The following is a 22,081-nucleotide window of genomic DNA, read 5'->3' on the forward strand; positions in this document are numbered from 1 at the left end:
CTTCAGTTCTTAATAAATTCAGCTGCTCAGTGTTGTCTACTCAATCATTATGCTTACCTTCTGAAATATATCTATAATAAAAAGGAACTTTACAAATAATAATTTATTACATTTATATACTACCCAATTCCCCAAAACTTTGAACTATTTGGAAAGTCAAATAAAAATCTTTATGACTCTTTATAGTTATTTCTATGAGGATAGGGAGAATAGAACATAGTAAAAATGCTAATAGTGCTGTTACATCTTTATTAAAATCCTTCCTAGAATTCTAATTTTTGCTTTTTGCTAAATTTTTAAAAAACTTTTACCTAGAATGAAAATAAATGTGGAAAGTTTTAAATCTGGGAAAATTGCTATCTGTGCTTCAAGGGAGATAAAAGAGTATAACTGTTGACTTCCGGTGGTGTAGCGCTGGCGATGGCGGCTACTTTGTAGCCGTCCTCCTGAGTCAGTGTTAAAACCGCTGAGAACAGCAGGCATCAGCTGTTCTGCGGTTTGAAACCTCCTTCCCGGGCCAAGGGAGGGAGGGGAGTTTCACCCTGAATAGTGGTTGAGCCTCTGAGATCCCCAAAGGAGTTTCTTTTGGGGTGAAAGGAGTGCTCCCACAGAGTTCAGGGTGTCTCCGCTTCTCAGGTGCCTTTGTCCCTTGTTGTTTGGGACAAAGCAAGACACCGCTCCCACCTCCGCGTTTAAAGAGAACTGGTGAGTTATTTAAAAAGCGGACAGAGCTGATTAGAGGATTTTATTTTTTGATTTTACTTGGATTTTAAGTTTGGATTTCAAGTATAAAGAGTTACTTTCATTTTCCTTTTTTTTCCTTTGTTGAGAGGGAAAGTAAAATGAGGATTTGAAATTTTTTCTTTTAAGGAGACGGAATGGATTTTGTCTATTTAATTTTTTTTTTCTATTTCTCTTTTTCTTATTACAATGATTTTTTTTTGAAGGAGGATTTGGGTTTTTTGAGTTAATCTCCCTCTCTTTTGTTTAACTCTTTTTTTCTTTTTCTTTTTGTATTTTTTAAGAAGAAGGAAAGAGGAAAATAAAATTTTTTCTTTTAAGATGGCTTCAAAATGCCCAGTAATTTCTACTATTCCTAAGGTGGTTTCTTCTTCGGTGATATTACCAGTGCAACAACCTAAATCAACATTATTACCCTCTTCTTCTGTACAGTCACTAACGGTAAAAGATTTGCAAGATGTAATGGGAAATGCTATATCTCAAATTAGGGGAGAAGTGAAAGAGATTTTAGTGGAAAATAACAGGATCTTGAGGCAAGATATAGTTTTGGCTTTAAAAGGACTTGCCTCTGTTGTTGAAAAGTTGGATTTTCGTGTTGAAGAAGTTGCAGATAAAGTGGAGGTCTTGGAGGGAAAATTTGATGGCATGGAAAAAAAGATGGAAATTTTTCAAGATGAGATTCTTATGTTTCAATATAGAGAGATGGAATTCGCTTTAAGAATCAGAGGCTTGAGTGAACATCTGCAAGGAGATCTGAGAGAGATGGTTGCAAATGATTTTGCTGTGATTTTAGACAGAGAAAAAGAGGAAATACTCAGAGAAATTGAAAAAATATTTAGAGTTAACTCTTGGGTTGCAAAGCAAAGAAATCTGCCAAGAGATGTGGTAATTTACTTTGGGAAAAGATCCCTACGCAATGAAATTATACAAGTTTTTTATAATAAGAGGTTTCAGATTGCAGCACAAGATGTTATAATTTTAAAGGAGATTCCATCTAAAATTTTAAGAAGAAGAAAGGAGTTTGCTTTTTTAGCAGATGAACTTAAAAAGAGGCAGATGCCGTTCAGATAGGATATCCCGACTGGAATAGTGGTGAGCTATGTGGGGACACGTTATAGACTTAATACTGTTTTTAAAGCAAAGGAGCAGAGAATGACTCGGGCAGCATATAAACGCAAGGAAGAGGAACAACAGAAGAAGGAGGTTAAGGATGTTTTACAAGAATTTGTTTCTGAGTCTGTGGGAGAAGCAAGACCTAAGAGTTCTTCGGCGCAATTTTCAATGGTAGATCTTCAAGCAGTTTTTTCGAGGTTACTGGTTAAGAGAGATGGGTAAAGAATGTACAGATTGCTTCAAGGTTATTTATAGTCCATTGCAGATGGAACTGGTCATTGGAAAAGAGGAGAGAAGATTATGGAGAATGAAAACTTTAGATAAGAAGTGTATGTTTAGAAATTCAATGAGCATTTAAAGGAATGTTTTGTTTTAAATATGTATAAGGGAATTTCAATGGTACAATTAATGTTTATATGTGTATTTTGGATTGTGATGACAAAGAAAGAGGGATAAATTTTATATAATATATGTATGATATTAGGGAGATTGAATGAAAATTTTAGATAAGTAGTGCATGTTTAGAAACTTAAGGAGCATTTAAAGGAATATTTTGTTTTAAATACGTATAAGGGAATTTTAATGGTACAAACAATGTTTATATGTGTGTTTTTGATGGTGATAATAAAGAAAGATGGATAAACTTTATATAATATAGGTATGATAATAGAAAATATTGTTTAGCTTTTTGAATAATTTATACTTAAAGTTTATAATATTTTAATGGTGGATTAGATTCTAACTAATTCACTTTATATGCAATATGATATTTTATAACGTTATTAACTTAGAGAGATGATTGGTTTATTAATTGTGAAAGAAACGGAAGTTTTGAATTATAGATATGGATAAATTTTATACAATATAAGTATGATATAAGAGAATACCACCTAGCTTTTGAATAATTTACATTTAATTTTCCTCTTTCTGTTCTTTATATATAATGGAGTTAAAGTATTTTACAATTTTTTTATTGATTGTAACTATATTTGTTTAAGGTTTATTTGGGTTTAAAAAAAAAATTTTCTTTCTTTCTTTTTCTTTCTTTTTCTTTTAAGTTCTAGTTAAGCCTGTATTCAGCTCTGGGAAGATTGGGGGAGGGTTTTGGGGTGGGTTGGGAGGGACTGGGGAAGGGGATTTTACTGTAAAAATTTTAAAAATTTTCAATAATAATATAAAAAAAGAGTATAACTGTTTTCCCTGTAGATGCTCATGATTAAAATAAACATCCTTTCATCTGCTTAGTCATGAGACAAAGTCGAAGTTATTTAATTGATCTGAAATTCTTGAGTAAGTGTGGCAGAGAAAACTGAATTATGGAAATAGCTAAAAGTCCATGAAGGTTGAAGTTGTCTGTGATATTTCTATAACAGAGATTATTTCACTAAACTAACTTTAGTTTTGGTAAATTTGCATAGGAAACTAGCCATGAAAATTAATCAGGAACATAGTTCTATAGATCTCCACCCAAAACAGCCATATTCTTAAATCAGATTGATTTGCAATTTAGATTACTGTGAAACTATGAACAAGGGAATTTCTAATTAGAAAGTTAAATATGAACCATACTGAATTACTAAAATGACTGTAATTTTCAATAATCTTTAAATACAGTAAAACACATTAAATACATAAATATGTTGTAATGGGTTATTTATGATTATTTTACTCATATCTGTAATTTTCACTGTTATTTTCTTACTGTGTAATGTGCATATTTAACTAATCAGACACAGAACAAATAACAGCTCAGCACAAGAAATTGCATGATATTCAGCAATACTGACTACACACCTTGTTAAGTCTCTGGTTGCAGAGAAGAGAAGGGAGAATTAGATTTTTGATCAAGGAGCTGAAGAAGTAAAGAGCAAGCCATAAGTGTATGGTTTTTGATGACAGAAATGAAAGTGACTAATTTACAAAGGAGTATCAGAAAAGAGAAACATTATCTACTATGTGAAAAGAAATGGTAAACTACTTTGGAGGAGGCAATCATGCACACTTAATTAAATCCAAGAGAATTCATTGTGACTTATTTCTAAATAAACACATACAGTATATCATCTGTCTGCTCTACTTAGAAAGCTGACTTCACAAGACGTTATTCATACTGGTCCTAAATAAAATTAATAAGATGTTAGTCAAGATCATTGTTAACTATTTCAAATTTCAATGAGATTAAAACATAGCTAACCTCTTCTAGATTCTAGCTAGAATTTCTACCTAGAGATATGTAACAATAAACTAGATAACTCTAAACTCTTTGTCTGAATATTTTATTATCTTTCAAATGGCAACAGTTGAGCAATAATTTGCTATAAGTTGATACAAGGTTACAGAGTTAGGAAAAGAGGAAAAAAACCAAAACTTTTTCTAAATTATTATTTAAATGATATAAAAACAAAATAACTTATATAAGTAATACATAGTTTGCAATGTATTAATGTTTATGATAGTTTTTCATTATTTATTAAGGTCTGCATTCTGACAAAAATATTATGGATAAACCAGGAAATGAATCCTATAAGGAAATTGGAAATATAATTTATAGTGAGGGAAAAAATTATTTGGTTCCCTGCTGATTTTGTACGTTTGCCCAGTGACAAAGAAATGATCATTTTAATGGTAGATTTATTTTAACAGTGAGAAACAGAATAACAACAAAAAAATCCAGAAAAACGCATTTCAAAAAACCTGTAACTAGATTGTTTACACTGGAATGATCATAAATCTTAAAGGATATGTTGCATTATGCTGCTCAATAACATTTGATTTGTTATCTATGGGAAGTGGTGGACATTAATTATATGTTAAGAAGCTTAGTTTAAGAATCCATTTATATTAAAAATATGCATCTATATTGTGAAGTATATATCAGAAAACTGTAATGTATGTAAATTTCAGACATATTCTATAATATTTATTTGTATATTTATTATATTTAAAACATTACAAGTATTAAATAAATATTTATATTTATTATATAACCCCACATAACATGTGACACTGGGTCGTTTATAATAAAATAGATTAAAAAACCCCAGCCACACCAGGTATCATCCAACTAATTAGCCACAAGGCCAGCAGATGGGCTCTGTCATAAGCCCACAGCTCCAGGCTCAGGCACCAATTCTTAGCAAATTCAAGATGGAACTGAAAAAAACTCTATCTTTGAATTACATTAACATATCTGTGATCATTTTCAGAGATCACTAAATCTAAAATATAATTTAATGTAATTTCCCTTCCCTATAAACAATAAACATTGATAAAGTATATTTATTTTTGAATTACTTTTGTTGGTTTTGCTTGAACACATATATGCTTTCATTGGCTACTTACATTTTATTCATAAAATAATATAATTACCAGATTACATTATGGTAATAAATTATTTTTATGCTATAGGAAGAAACGCATACATCTCTATATACTGTATGATATAATTCTACTCTACACCACTATTGGGATTTTTTCCAGTACACAATATTTTCCTTTTTTCTCAATTGGAAATCCTACCAAATTAGCCTGGCATCCCAAATGTAGACAGCTTCTCCAAGAGTATAATATAGGTAGCCCTTGACATACGATTTAGTCCTTAGCAACTATTCAAAGTTAAAATGGCTGGCCAAAAGTTATTTTCAACTTGGTCCTGAGGTTACAGCCGCTGCAGCATCTCTGTAGTTGTTCGCCTTTATGACCAACTACAGGGACATTGTGGCTCCCCCCACCTATCTGCCCCCTAGAGCTCCACAGGTCTTAGGCCTGCTTCCCACCCCACTGGGCCCACGCCTTCTTCCCCACTTACCTTTCAAAGATCTCTGGAAGGACAGGCTGCCTTGTTTCTGGACCACGTGATGTGATCCCATTTTCTGAGCAGTTGCACTGAATTGTGAAAAATTGAAGACACTTCTGGGATCGTGCCACATAGCCCAGCAACTAATTGGCTTGTCATGTTTTCCTAATGCAAGCTCCACAATATTCCACATCCTTCCCTAACTTGGTTAGGGAATCATAGCAAGCTGCTTTGTTGCTGAGCTACACAGAGGGATTCTAGAAGCAGCCATTTTACAAATAGACATGTTGAACTGTGGCCTTTGGGGAAATGATGGCCACTTCTGGGATTACACTCCATGGCTCAGCAACAAAGCAGCTGCTTTTTCCCCCTAATCAAATTCTGTAGCTCTGGAGATAGTTGACATGATTGGAGGAGCGCGTGGGGTTCGTGGGTAGGAGGCAGACACAAGGCCTATAGGACCCCAAGGGGTGGGAAGTGGAGTACTGAGTGATCCAGAGGGTGGCAAAGGCCTTGGGAGATGCAGGACAGGGCTGTACTCAGCCTCCCATAGCCTCCACTGGGGTCCAAGGCATCCCATGCTATGCTTAATGACTCACAAGTTAATTTAGTGACCGCATTGGGAAACCAGGGATGGAGGGCTTTAAATGAGTTGATCACAGGGGTGCTTCACTTAACAGCCATCACAACCTCTGACTGTAATGGGCAGGCTCCATGTGATTTGAGGACTACCTGTATTATTTCTACTCTTCAGAAAGATTTCACACTGGAAAAATTTAAAAACTATTGCTTGGTATTCAAGTGGTCATCTGATATAATTAAAAAAAATCTAGCACAATAATTAAAAAACCTTAATATTTGTTGTTCAAAACTACCATAAAAGTAGCTTAATGGTCTATTTTATTATTTAGGTAGTCCTCAATTTACAACAGTTCATTTCGTGACCATTTGAAGTTACAATATCACTGAAAAAAGTGACTTATGACTATTTTTCACATTTACAGCCATTATAGCATCCCATGATCATATGATCAAATTCAGATGCTTGGCAACTGACTTGTATTTATGACAGTTGCAGTGTCCCAGGATTATGTGATCATCTTTTGCAATCTTGTGACAAGCAATATCAATGAGAATCCAGATTTGCTTTACAACCATGTTACTAATTTAACAAGTGCAATGATTCACTTAACAGTTGTGGCAAGAAAGGTTTTAAAATGGAGCAAAACTCATTTAACACATGTCTCACTTAGCAACAGAAATGTTGGGCTCAATTGTAGTTTTAAGTCAAGGATTACTTGTATTCTATTTAATTAGTATTCAAGCAATCTGAAACAAGACTTCATCTTTTGTCACATAACTATTAAACAGATACTAAATAAAATTCATTTGAAGTATTCAGTAACACGTAGTTATCAACTGAAGGTTGGTTTTGTAAGCACACATAGATGCAATCTTCGGATTCCAATTGCTTTGAAATAAAAAAATACCCTCTTTCAAAATGTTCTGAAAAATCTATTTATATTTTGAAAGGCTGTTTTTAACTTGACAAAGGAATCTGAATCTGAAATAATCTGCTTACACTCTGAATAAAACATATTTTTAAAATCATTATAATATACCCACGTATGTTAAATGATAGTGGGAATCTGAAATATAAGATTTTCTTTCTTTGTACAAATGGTGAAAAACATATAATGCTGGTCTTTGACCCTAATAAAAATTAATTGATTGACACAATGCATGCTAAACTGTAACTCAGACATGTCAAACTCACGACGTCACGTGATGTCGCGCAACATATAGGGACAGTTTTGCCATTGCCAGCAATGGGGTGGGCGTAGTTTGACACCCCTGCTGTAACTATTACTGAGTAGTATCATGAGAAATTCATAAAAAAAATTAAAATCCAAAAATTAAGTAATTCTTGCAGCAAGCTAGTATTTTGCTGAATGTTTCTTTACAAGTCACCTTTGTAAACAAATGTTTCCTTGTATATTATGAAGTCAACAGAAAAATAATAACTATCAATATTACAAGAAAGGGAAGCCAAATGGGGACCTTCTAAAGGATAAAAGATCTTCAACAACTGGGCAACTTCATTCTAGGAAAGACCCTCAGATAATGATGCCCTAAGTCTAAGCCATTTAAGGTTTTAATGGTCAACACCAACATCTTCATTTGTAATCAGTGTGGAGCACAATGGAGACAGAAATGTATACCGGCTTTGGAGCTGGTGTTAAACTGTTTTACTAAATGCAACCGAAGCAAAACTTTTCACAGTATAAATAAAGCTCAGAATAGAACAGAGAAAAATGCTTCTTTCCCTCTCTGCCATTCTGTGAGCATATGTGCGGCAGAAATTTGGACAAGATGATCCACAGATTTTCCCAAAATTCAGAGGAAAATTCTTCAGAGGAAATTTTTTTCAGAGAAAAAATTATAACATATGCAATTACAAAAATAAAAGTCTGAATTTTTCCTATTTTCTTGCAACCTAAAAATCATGGTTTGACATTCCAGATTGGATGAAATAGAAAACTATGGCTATAGATGTTTTGATCCAATTATCTCCTAACTTAAAGAAGAAAGTAAGTTAAGGCAAGGTTAGGTGAATACACTTTGCTATTTACAGGCACACAATTGTATTCACCTATGAATATAATCTTCCTAATAGATCAGTTTGAGAATTACTATGTTCTTTTATTGATATGCCTGAATGCCCTGAATCTCAAGGCACTTTACTGGCAGAAACTTGGGAACTTTATATTAAACAATCATTGTATTTTTAAGAATTTATTTCAGCCAAAACTACACAGTTCGGTAATAAGATGAATTCAGCAAACATGGATTTAACCTCCTTTTAAAATATATATGTAATGAAATTTTAAAAAATTACTAACCTACTTGTTTTTTCTCTCCCTCTTTACATGCCTTATTCTCATTCTGCCTCCTTCCACTTCCAGTTTCTTCCTCACTCATGTCTAGTTTTTCTTTACCTTCTCTGTCTCTTTTTACCGGTTTCTTTAAAACAAAGCAAGAAGCGTGTCTATTTTGTCTATCCTAATAGCAAGTATTCTTTCCATCATCCACTTCTTTTGCATTATTTACTGTTTTCACTTTTCTTCAATGGCTCATTTGGAGTACCTTTCTTTTATGACAGATTGCTTACCTGTAAAGAACATTGTCAAGTGATCAAATGACTTCACAGAACGTGTTGAAAAGGTCTAGAACTTTACAACAGACAGCTAGAAATTCCACTTTCTTTGAGTATAGATACCTACACTATGCATATCTATCTTAATGCCTTTCTGTCCAAATTTTATAGATTGAAAATTAATAGGTGACTACTTATAACTAGGTTATTAATATTTTTGAAGCTTGTTCCAAGTTAAAAAATAGAAAAATGCTTTCCATAAAATAATTAACTTGGCTGAATTATCATAAATAAGCACTTGTTTGCCTATCTAAAGCAATATGTTACCATTACCAAATTAAAATTTCATTGTATTGGGGTGGTTACTATCCAATACCTGGGAAAAATATTGCTATATATCAGTGGTTCTCAACCTTTTTAATGCCGCGACCCCCAACCGGTCGTAAGTCGAGGACTAATCAACTGGTGCAGCACCGTTTGCAGAATGGGACTTTTGGCGGGCTCAGCTGGGCAGAGACAGCCTGGACAATTCCTATTGGCTTTTGAAAGCCAATAGAATTAGACTTGTTGTTTGGCGACCCCCGTGAAATGGTCCTTCGACCCCAAATGGGGTCCCGACCCACAGGTTGAGAACCACTGCTATATATCCTTATATAGAACTATATTGTTCTTTCAATCAGGGCAGTTTCTGAGAAGAGAAATGCCCATCAGTGAAGAATATAAAAATGTCCTATTGAAGTAATACAGATAGAATTGAGCTCCATTTTTCTTCATTTCATCAACAAAGCATGAATTAAATTGCTTCAATTTGAATGCAATAATTTGTTTCTGTGTACTTAAATAACAAGAATTAAGAAATAATTCTAGAAAATGCCAGAATATTTATTTGTGCAAAACTATGCGAAGTAGTAATACAACTTTAATTTTTGTAGTGTCTGCCACTAAGTAGGCAATATTTTAACTTTCTGAGGAAAGTAATGTCAATAATTTCTGAAACCTCCTTTCTATCAGGTGCAAACAACTGGATCCACATTTGTAGTGTTCAAACTACTTTATTATATTCTGCCTATAAAATAGGAATCTCCCCAGATTGCTTGATAAATAAAGTTCTATGGAGCTGCTGAAGGAGGGTGAGATATGGATCTTTTGCAGCTGTGCAACGATTCAAGGCAAATCCCCCACTTAAGTCCTCCTCACTGCTTGGCTGGGCATTTTTCAATACTTCTGCAGGATTATCTTCAGCCTGGTGAACATGTTGCACAGAGGACTGAAGAGTAGAAAGTATCCCTACTTGATGAGCAGGGAAAGGGGAGGGGGATGCCTAAGCAGCAGTCCATTACATTTAAAATCTCCTGACATTCTATGTTGGATTTTATGGGAAAGGAGCTGAATAGGAACCTTTAAGAAGTAGCAGAAAAATTGCTCATATCGATCCAGTATCACATACCCAAATTTGAATCCATCATCATCAGCATCATCATTTTAGCCATTGTCTGTCCACCGCAGGATGAAGGCCTCTTCCACATTTCCAATCAATACGGTCCTGAGTTTTCTTTTGCCAATGGGGCCTGCAGTGCTTGTTGATGGATTCTTTTTATCAAGTGGGATCCATTCTATGACTGCCTTGGCCCACCTGCCACCAGTTCTTTTTGCTATGTGACCAGTCCATTTTGATTTCAATTCTTTTACTCTCTTGATGATATACTTTTGTTTGTTCTCTAATCCATGTGCAGGCCTTTTTATCTTACCTTGTAATGTCAAGCATATATCTTTCCATGGCTCTTTGTGTCACTCATAGCTTTTGTATCGATTGTGAAGTTAATGTCCATGTTTCACTGGCATATGTTAGAGCAGATAGCACACATGGATCGAAAGCTTTTCTCTTCAGGCATAGGGGGAAGTTGTTCTTGAAAATTATGTTTAGCTTGCTGAATGCCTGCCAACCACATTTAACATGCCAATCAATTTCCTTTATTGTATCACTTTCCTGGAGATCCATTGATCAAGGTATATGGAGTGGTTTACTACGTCTAGTTCTCTCTCTCTCTCTCTCTCTCTCTCTCTCTCTCTCTCTCTCTCTCTCTCTCTCTCTCTCTCTCTCTATATTATATATATATATATATATATATATATTTATATATATATATATATATATATGATTGGAAATAAAAACAAAAACATGACTCTTGGGAATATTCATGTTAGTCAAATAGTAATGATCACCAAGAGAGTATCTATAAAAATAGAATTTTAATCCACCGAGCTTTCGTCAAACACAATATAAGACTCTCCCCCGGCACTTACCTTTTAACCCTGACGATGTCAATTGTGTTTGACGAAAGCTCGGTGGATTAAAATTCTATTTTTATAGATACTCTCTTGGTGATCATTACTATTTGACTAACATATATATATATATATATATATATATGTATGTATATATGTATATATATATATATATATATATATATATGGAATGAATAAAGCGCGTTCACCAGGAGAGTTTAAAGTTAAAATACTTCAATTAAAGTATTTTACTATATTAAAAGGTTGCCAAGCTTTCGTTGCCAACGAAAGCTTGGCAACCTTTTAATATAGTAATCCCAACGAAAGCTTGGCAACCTTTTAATATAATTGAAGTATTTAATTGAAGTATTTTAACTTTAAACTCTCCTGGTGAACGCGCTTTATTCATTCCATTTATAATTATGCCCGGGAGTCGCATTTTCACCATCATTATTGAATATATATATATATATATATATATATATATATATATATATATATATATATTCTTTCTTTAGTGAATTTATTAAATAAAACCTGGCTCTTTTTCAGGTTTATTTTTAAGCCAAATGGTTCTCCTGCTTTGTGCAGCTCTTGTATGTGTATTTGTAGCTCTTCTGGGTCTTGTGAGAGGAGAACAACATCATCTGCGAAACTTAAGTGATTTAAATAAACTCCATTGATTTTTATTCCATCTTTTGCCCCATTTAGTTTGCAAATTTGATTCAAATTCAGTGTTTATAAAACAGTGCAGTATTGCTCAATTTTGTAGAATTATTCATTTTTAAAACTGATAACACAGATTAAGAAGGAGAAGAGATGATAAAAGAACAGTGGTAGGAAAGGTCAACTAGGAGAATAACACCTAAATATAAGTAAAGAAGATGGAGAAGGAAAGTGGAATTCTTTCAATGAATATAAATGGATTGAACTCCCCATCAAAAATAAAAAAATTTTTTTTGCACGATTACAGAAATTAAAGATAGATAGAATTTGTCTTCAAGAAACACATATAAAAAACAACACTATAAACTGCTGGAATGCCCAAAAATTGGGAAACGTTATTTCACATTAGCACATCAAAAGAAAAGAGGAGTCGCTTTATACATAAAAGAGACATTGGAATCCAAACAGGTCTATTCAGATGAAGAATCCTAATGGTAGAATTAAATCAAAAATAGATACTGATGGTAGCAATATATGCACCAAATAATAAACAAGAAGAATTTTACCAAAAATTACACAGGAAAATATTAAAATGGAACATCAAAACATTTGTTTAATAGGAGATTTTACTGCAATTGTAGATAGAAAATTAGATTATAGAAGCAGCAAAGAAGGGAAAAAGGGAAGAAAGACATTCCCGAAGGCATTTTTTAGAATGACAGAAGTAATTTCCATACAGGATATTTGGAGAGAAAGAAACCCCCCAAAAATCCAGTACACATTTTATTCGAATAGACATAAATCTTGGTCTACAATTGATATGATACGAATGTCTCCTGAGCTAAGTACTAATATATATGACATTGAGTTAGAACTTAACATTTGGGTAGATCACAATCTGATAAAGCTGATCTGGAAATAGGTGAAAGAGAAATCAAGATGGACTTTGAATCAATCTTTGTTAAAAGAGAAACAATTTGTAGAACTAGCAATAAAGGAAATGGAGTTTTTCTTTAAAGAAAATAAAAAGGAAGAGACATCAATTCAGAACATATGGGAAATAGCCAAAGCATATTTTAGAGGGTTAGCTGTAGCATATATGGTTAAAAGGAACTCTTCTGAGCGGTGAAGGGGAGGGAACCCCAACCGTGGAGGAGTTCCAGTTAATCTTCTACAAAAGTGACAGCGAAGGGGAGGAAGACCCGATGGTAAGTGAGCCCATCAAACCCCTAGCCATCCAAATGGAAATCATAATATCCCGCTCTGGGGCAAAGACTGTAGTAAAAGCCCTAATAGACTCGGGATGCACTAGATGCCTGGCCAGCCTACAGACAGTGCAGAAGCTGGGGCTGTGGGTGAGGAAGTTATGCCAGTCCATGAGGTTCAAACAGGTAGATGGTTCGATAATGGGAGGGCTACTCACTTCCTACCTGACCAAGCTGATGCGCTTGGTCAAACTACAAAGAGATCATTCAATTTGTGGTCACCCCCAAAATGGCCGAGGCAGTAATTCTGGAGCTATCCTAACGAAGTGGGACCCTAATATTTGCTGGGGGAACATGGCAATGGAGAAGCCCCCCCCAGCAAGAGAGCCAGACAAACCCGAACCACAGAAAGAGGAAAGCCCCGAGCACAGCAAAACCACGTCTGAATGGTCGGCAGAGCTGCCACCCATTCTGAGAGAATAATGAGATTTAATGGAGGTGTTCAACATGAAGGAGTGCAACAACCTGCTCCCTCATTGCCCCACAGACTGTGCCATTGAGATCTTGTCGGGGGCCAAACTTCCCAAGCCCAAGATGTACTCAATGATGCCAAGGGAAATGGGGGACCTGAGGACTATATCAACAAGAATTTGGCCAGGGGCTTTAATCCAAGCTGCCAAATCCTCAAGAGCCCCTGTGCTGTTTAAGGAGAAGAAAGATGGGTTGCTGAGATTGTGTGTTAATTTCCGTGGGATAAACAGTGTGTATGTGGAGAACATGTACCTCCACCCACTCATGAAGGACATGCTAGGCCACTTGGCAAAGGGGAAGGTGTTTACTAAATTAAATCTGAGGGAGGCATATTACCGGGTGAGAGTTAAAGATGGCGACGAGCGGAAAACCGCTTTTAACTGCCCGCTGGGATGCTATCAGTTTAAAGCAGTGGTTCTCAACCTGTGGGTCGGGACCCCATTTGGGGTCGAAGGACCATTTCACGGGGATCGCCAAACAATGCAGTCCGCCATTTTTCCCCCTTTTCCTTAGCTGTGCTACTCCCTTTTATTCTATTGGCTATTGAAAGCCAATAGAATAGACTCTCTTGAATAGAGTCTAATTCTATTGGCTTTCAAAAGCCAATAGGAATTGTCCAGGCTGTCTCTGCCCGGCTGGGCCCACCAAAAGTCCCATTCTGCAAACGGTGCTGCACCAGTTGAGTAGTCCTCAACTTACGACCGGTTGGGGGTCGCGGCATTAAAAAGGTTGAGAACCACTGGTTTAAAGTAATGCCTTTTGGGCTGCAAAGGCCCCCTGCAGTATTTGTGCAGTTTATTAATGAGGTGCTGCATGAGCACCTATACAAGGGGTCCTTGTGTACTTGGTGATATCCTCATCTATTCAGAGAGAATGGATGAACATGTAAAACTTCTAAGGCAAGTGTTGAAAAAACTTTTGGACCCTAAGCTGTACACCAAGCTATCAAAGTGCGAGTTCCACAAGACTAGATAGATTACCTAAGCTATAGAATATCGTGGACTGTCATGGACCTTTTCCCGAGCAAGCCCATTTCGTTGCATGCCCTGGATTCCCCTCAGCACAGAAGCTAGCAAAGATGTTCCTGTAGCACATCTACTGCCTGTATGGGGTGCCCAAGTGCATCATTTCAGACCGAGAGGTTCAATTCACTGCTGGTTCTGGCAGGAGTTTATAAAGATGATTGGGTCCTCTCAGGGGCTTAGTTCAGCTTTTCATCCGAGTACAAATGGAGCTGCAGAATGATCCAGTGTAATGATGGAACAGTACCTGCATTGCTATGTAAAATACCAACAGTTTAACTGGGTAGGACTCCTGCCATTTGCTGAGATGGTATACAACAACGCAGTGCACAGTAGCACAGGATTCACCCCATTTAAAGTGGCTACTGGGGTAGAATTAATGCCCATGCCAAAGATCCGCAAGAGCCCTCCTCATTGGCAGCATTGGCTAACTGGGTAGTCTCATTCCAAAGCATCTGGGGCAATCTAAAGCAAGCCCTGGACAAAGCAACAGAAAGTCAAAAGAAGCAGACAGACAAGAGATGAGCGCCACAGGGAGTGCTTCATGTAGGAGACAGAATGTATCTCTCCACAAAGTATCTAAATCTGAGGCTGTCATGTAAGAAACTGGGTCCTAAATACATAGGGCTTTTCCCTATAGTGAAAGTGATTAATCCAGTTACCTAGGATACTGGGCAAGGTGCACCCAGTATTCCATTGTAAACTGCTGAATCCAGTTTATGGATCCAGGATGAGACCAGTTGAAAGGGAAGCCCTTGATCCTATCATGGTGGGAGGTAACGAGCATTATGAAATAAAACAAATTTTAGACTTTAGAATACATAAGGGAAGATTACAGTACTTAGTGCAATGGAGAGGCTATCCGATCTCAGAGACGAGATGGACAAAAGCTCACCATGTTAAAGCAGATCACCTAGTACCCCCAGAAGCCAAGACCACCAGGATAAGGAATATTGCAGAAAATAATTTGTACTTATTGTTTTCCAAGTTCTTTCTGGTTTTTTAGGGAGCCTGCCTGTCAAGCCTCGCAGAGTGACCAGGCTGGTCCAGACATAATTGCTTTGTAGCTTGCCAAGAGCTTAAGGGGAGGGGAAAAGATTGGAATGTGAGCCGTTAGCACCTACTGGCTACTTCATGAGAAGCAAGGACACACAGAGTTATGTTTATTGAAGATTGTGGATTCTCTCATAACAATTACCTAACTTACAATTGAGCACCGTGACCTGCACAAAGAGGGGAGGGAGGTTTTTATTCTTTTACTATAGCAAAATATGTGGAAAACCCTCACTTTCATCAGTGCCAAAATGGTGCACTCAGTAAAGTTTTGCATTAGAGATTTAATCATCTCAGCTGTGTTTACTTCATTGTGTTCATCAGTCGGAACCCTGACAATAACAAAACATACCATATTGAGAAGTCAATGTATCAGTCCCCTTTAAGTAGCAAACTTGACTTAGGAATAAGGAAGAATATTGCCCCGACAATCTAGGTCCTCATTTTACTGACCTCAAGAAGGATGGAAGCTGAGTCAACCTCACTTCTGATAAAAGCATATTATGCCATGTACTAAGGCAGCGATCCCCAACCTTTCTGGTTCTGTGGATCAGCAGTGGTGGGGGGCGGCAAGGAGATAATTTCCAGTGTGCGCATGCCATTTGCACATATACAGCTTCACATGCATGCGCTCACTGCTTGTGTGGCCTGGTTCCCAACAAGCCATAGCCCGGCACTGGGCTGTGGCCTGGGGGTTTGGGATCCTTGTTCTAAGGACATAGACAAATTGGAAAATGTTTCTGTTGGAATATTCATGAATAGGAAGAGTCATGTGGTAACTCAGTCAGCCAATGTGAAGAAAGTGCTACTGAGTCTGTGCAAAAAGAGTATTGAGTTAGGAGCTGGATTTCCAGTCTCAAGTTTTGTCTCTGGTCTGTCTCTGTAAGAAGACTTCATTGAGTTATGTTGCTGTAAAGAAGAATGGTATTGTAAATATTTTTATATAAATATAAAGCTGTTTGAATCAGCTAAATGCAGTCAACTGTAAGAGCTTCTGATTTATTTTTCACCAATTAGAGAAATTAAAATTCTCTAACAGGTTATGGGCCCAGAGCTTACTAAGGACTGCATTGTAATTTAAAGCTGGAAGAAATTGCCTGTGTTTAGAAAGTATAAGAACAAGGCACAATAAGCAGAATGGCTGCAATGGAAATTAAGGAAAGCTGTGTGCCTTGTTTGGGCCAGAAGAATTACATTGTGTGGGCTGCTAAAATGGAATGTTTGCTCAAAGCAAAAGAGCTGTGGTATATTGTAGAAAATCCACCACAACTATTTGCAGCTGGAGATCAGAAAAGCCATGATCAAGCCATGGCTTATCTTATCTTGAATTGAGATGATGACCAATTTCTAAATGTTGCAAATTTAAAGACTGCAAAGGAGATTTGGTTGAAGTTGAGAGCTGTGCACGTGAATGTTTCTGCTTGCAACATAGTGCAATTATCAAGAAAACTTTACAGGGCCTGTTTGCAACCAGGTGAATCTGTGGAACAGCATTTAAATAAAACACAAAGTTTATTTTTGGACTTAGAACAACGTGGGATTAAATTCCCTGAGTCCCAGAAGGTTTTATTGGTGTTGAACAGTTTAGATAAAACCTGGGACACAGTTTCTGCAATATTTGAGTGCAAAGAAGAACAAGACTTAAAGTTTGAGGCTTTAAAGGCATGTTTGCTTAATGAAGAGGAAAAATGCCATTTTAGAAGCAGCCACGAGGAGGAGAAATTCCTGAGGAGGGGGTCCAGACTGCAAGTCTCCAGAGGAGAAGAAAGAAGCAGATCAGACCCGGACCAAATTGCAACAAAGGAGAGATTTTGCAAGCAGAGAGCTGCTCAGTGGGAAAAGACTTGCTACAATTTTCAGAAAAAGACATTTGTGCAAGGAAAAAGGACTGTTTTGCAAAAGGAACATTTTGGTGTTGCAAAAGTTTGCAATAGCAACAACAGAGACAAGTGGCTAATAGATAGTGGGGCAAGTCAAACAATTGTTAATGACTGAATTATTTTGCAGGTTTCTTCCAGTAGCACAAGAAGCTGTGGCTTTGGCAAATGGCCAGAAAGCAAAAGTCATTGGAAAAGGCGATGTAAAAATTCCATATTTGGAATCAAAGTTTACCAATGTGCTTTGTGTACCTGAGATGGAACATAATTTGTTAAGTGTGTCTAATTTAGACAACCAAGGTTTTGAGGTCATTTTTGTAAATGGGAAATGATCAAAAGGAATGGGAATATTTGTGCAGAAGGCATAAAGGAAGATAATCTATATGTATTGAAGGGACAAAAGGTTCAATGTTCCCATATATTTAAGAATGTTGCATAGCATGATTCATGTGTTCATCTTCTACATAGAAGACTTGGCCATGCAAGCTTTAAAGTTTTGCAGCAAATGCAAGATTTTGCAGAAGGGCTAAATTTAAAGGGATGCAAAACATATTTGGACTGTGCAGTATGCAAAGCATCAAAGTCAAAGGCATTCCCAGTTAGTAAATGTAGCACAAGACAAACAAAAAGAGTTCTAGAGCTGGTCCATGCAGATCTGGTGGGACCTATGCAAGCCAGTTTGGGAGGAGCAAAATATGCACTGGTAATTGTTGATGATTATAGCAGGTATTCGTTTTGCTATTTGCTTAGAGCAAAGACAGAGGTGCTACAACAATTCAAACAGTGGGTAAGTTTTGTAGAGAGAAGGTACAGACAACAAGTGTGTCAGTTGCAACCTGACAAAGGTACTGAATTTATGTCAACTAAATTCCAACAATGGTTGGGACAGTTGGGGATAAGACACAGATGTACAAATCCTTACACAGCAGCAGAGAATGGTGTAGCTGAAAGAAGGAATGGTGTTTTGCAAACAATGAAAGATTCATTGTTAGAGGATTCTGGTATGAGCAGGTCATATTGGGGAGAAGCCATATTGACTGCCAATTATATAGTTAACAGGCTGTGGAGTTCCTCCATTAATAATACTCCATATGCCATTCTATATGGGAGAAAGCCATCACTGGCACATTTGAGAATTTTTGGAAGTACTGCATGGGTACATATTCCAAAAAGCAATCAGAAGAAAGGGACAGCAAAAGGCAAGAAAGCTCAGGTTTGTGGGCTATGAGCCAGGATCAAAAGGATATCGCTTTAGTGATGGAAGTAAAAGAATTGTTATTTCAAGGTCTGCTAATTTTGCAGAACAAAATTGGGACAGAATTAATGCAAATTCTGGGTATGTCTCACTTAATGAGGGTGATCTGTTTAGTGACAGTAACTCATCTAATGATAAAAAATTGATTATAGAAGATGTCAATGTTCAGGGAGGAGAGGCTGAACAAGACATGAAACCAGAAAGACTTGAGACACAGGAGCAGTTAATACCACGTAGGTCAGAGCGATGTAACAAAGGAATTCCACCTGACAGGTATTCTGCCAGCAAGGTAAAGGTTTGCAATGTGTGGTATGAGCCAAGAGGTTATAAAGAGGTATTGGCATTACCAAAAGCTGAACAAGAAAAATGGACGGAGGCCATGGATAAAGAGATGAAATCCATGGGAGACCATGAAGTATTTAAATCAGTGACTTTGCCACAGGGAATCAAAGCTGTGGGTTGTAAGTGGGTATATATATAAAAAAGACATTGCCAAATAATGATATACAGTATAAGGCCAGGTTAGTGGCACAAGGTTTTTCACAATTAAAGAATGTATTAATAGGTCTGATGTCTCTTCCTGTCATGAAGGGAGGAGTGTTGGAATATTCATGAACAGGAAGAGTCATGTGGTAACTCAGTCAGCCAATGTGAAGAAAGTGCTACTGAGTCTGTGCAAAAAGAGTATTGAGTTAGGAGCTGGATTTCCAGTCTCACGTTTTGTCTCTGGTCTGTCTCTGTAAGAAGACTTCATTGAGTTATGTTGCTGTAAAGAAGAATGGTATTGTAAATATTTTTATATAAATATAAAGTTGTTTGAATCAGCTAAATGCAGTCAACTGTAAGAGCTTCTGATTTATTTTTCACCAATTAGAGAAATTAAAATTCTCTAACAGTTTCTCTTACTATAATTAAGGCATTGATCAGATATCTTAGTTCTTAAAATTTAGATGGTCCACATACAGGAACTGAATTTATGTGATCTTCAAATATCTTTCCCTGAATTATTCCAAGCTAGCTTTATATATTATATCAAAATATAATATATAAAGCTTCCTTCCTTCTTTCTTCCCTCCCTCCCTCCCACTGCTACATCTTCTAGACTCAAAATGGCTTAGAACATACTATGCACAATAAAAACATTTCCACAATGTAATAAAATGTTAAAAGCTGTGTTATTATCTCTTCCATTTTTTTAAAATTATATTATGTGGCAAAGGTTCCATTCTTAAGGCACAAATTAGCATAATTTAAATGTCAGTGTCATGATTTCATACATTTATCAAGGTAGTAACTGTGCTATAAGAAAAAATAGAAAAAAATTGTACTTTACAGCCACATAATTTACTGAACATCACATTAAAATCATGATTTAAAAGTAATTAGCTTTTTAGAATACTAACACATTTAATACATCTTTCTCAAGTTTTCATGTTTAAATGATTATTAAACAGATATGTTCTCAATTTATAAAAGGTCAAATAATTTATTTTTAAGGAAAAATTAATAGAAGGCATGGATAATCTACTGAAAGAAAAATAATACAAAATAAGGAAGAAGCAAAATCATAAAACAAAATATTTTGAAAAGCATCACGGAGAAACTATATGTCTACAAGAATAACCGCATAGAACAGGAATTTCTTCATTATAGTCTTTAGTATCTTTAACATCTTGATTTACCAGGCAACATCATTCAAACAGTTACCAATTTCAATCCATTTGTCCACTCTGCTCCAAAAGCCCCCAATTTTTAAATAAAGTTTGTTTTAGTGGTATTGTATAATGTCTTTGTATATTGGGTGAGGGGAGAGGGAGAGCAGGGTAGGGTAATTAATTCAACAGTCACATTAACACAAATAGACATTAGATAGCAAAAGACTGTGCTTTGGAGAGATTTTGAAAGTTCATAAGACATAAATTAGAAATGAATTCAGACTTATATGAAATAATTTGAGAAACTGAATGCTTGAGAAGATTGCAGAAAACAACTTGCAAAAGCCCCTATTCTTTTTTTAATTTGGAAGTATCATGGTCAGAAAGGTCAATACTTTACTTAGGGGTTTCTGATTAGAATGCTTTTGGGAAAAACGCTTTATAAATGTGTTGTGTTGCTTTCTGCTATTATTTCTATTTTAATTAAACAGTAATATCTAAAAAACACCATGGGAATGAAAAAGCTGTGATTTGCATACAATTCCCTTGTTCCCTTACCTTTTCAACCACTCTTATTCATCTTCCCAGTTCTTTTTATGTTATCTTTCATTTTTTCTTGAACTTCCATTAATTTACATTCAGATTCCTTTTTATTACTGCTACTTCCTTTTCTTCCCCTTTCATTTTGGACTAATTTGTTCACTACTGAACTTGTTGTAGGAAGTTTCAAATTCACATATTCTGTTCATTCTTTAGTTTATTATATGTTAGCAATTTATTATACACTTCACTGTTTTGTTTCATTGTTCCTTTCTTATTGTTAAATGAAGTGTTAAATAACAGTACAACTTATTACCAGTTTCTAGTGATGGCAAATCAATGTAGAGAATTAAAAGCATTGTTGCTATTATAATCATCATCATTATTAAAGTACAATTGTATAACTGTGAAATGTCTCTCCCTATCTGCCCATCCCAACAGAAGGAATAGGGTAGGCTCATTTCAGGTCCTATTCCTTAAGCATTGCCATCTTGGAGTCTTTGGAAGTACACCTTTTATACTGAAGCCTCTGCCCTATGGTATGCCTTTCCCCCTGAAACTGACAGGTCCCATGCCTTCTGTCTTTTAGGAAAGCTCTTAAAACCTGATTCTTCTCCCAAACATTGGAATAGGGCATGATAAAGCTAGGATGAGAATGTGGCTGTGGTGCCAGCTTTTTTTGTTTTTATATTGTTTTACTGGTTGTAAGCCTCCCATAATTGATTTATGATGGGAGGTTATCTAAATATTTTAAACAAACAAAGAAACTGAACGGCAACATAGCCTATAAAAGTCAGAATGTAGTATTTATAGGAAGAAACAGCAGTAAACACTGATCTTTCACAGAAATGTTTGTATCAAAGTTGGAGTCTTTATTTCTATCAAAAGTGCTATTATATATGCAAACAGAAGAATTGCATGCTTTTTTTAAAAAAGGCAGGCATTTTGTGCCTTCTTGATGGACTTTACATATCATCTGGTCTATTAAGTTGTAAACCTTATTTTTTTGCAGCTATTTGTAAATTCTGCATAAGAGTCTCTAAAGCGGGGCAAGTATAAGACGCTATTTTTTCCTGCAAACACCCTGTTCAAAAATCAGGTGTGTCTTATACAAGTGCAGCGTCTTATACACGAAAAAAGAATGGTAACCTCCACAGCCCAGGGCATGCCTCTATGAGTTCTTT

General features: G+C 36.0%; 1 protein-coding gene across 11 annotated transcripts in view; it reads right to left on the minus strand.

The window, feature by feature from the left end:
- Positions 1 to 22,081, minus strand: part of ANKRD26 (ankyrin repeat domain 26) — a 120,283-nt gene that overhangs the window by 4,756 nt on the left and 93,446 nt on the right. The window contains exon 39 of one of the 11 annotated variants that reach the window (XM_039343959.1): positions 8,554 to 8,674. The exons of 9 other annotated variants lie outside the window; for them this stretch is intronic. In XM_039343959.1, the coding sequence (XP_039199893.1) occupies positions 8,554 to 8,674 (121 nt within the window). Of the gene's footprint in view, positions 1 to 3,648; positions 3,707 to 8,553; positions 8,675 to 22,081 lie in introns of all 11 variants that reach the window. One more of the 11 variants, XM_039343963.1, reaches the window with a different exon arrangement.

Source organism: Crotalus tigris, unplaced genomic scaffold, assembly GCF_016545835.1.
Source record: "Crotalus tigris isolate CLP2741 ecotype Arizona unplaced genomic scaffold, ASM1654583v1 scf7180000017883.2314494, whole genome shotgun sequence".
NCBI lineage: Eukaryota > Metazoa > Chordata > Lepidosauria > Squamata > Viperidae > Crotalus > Crotalus tigris.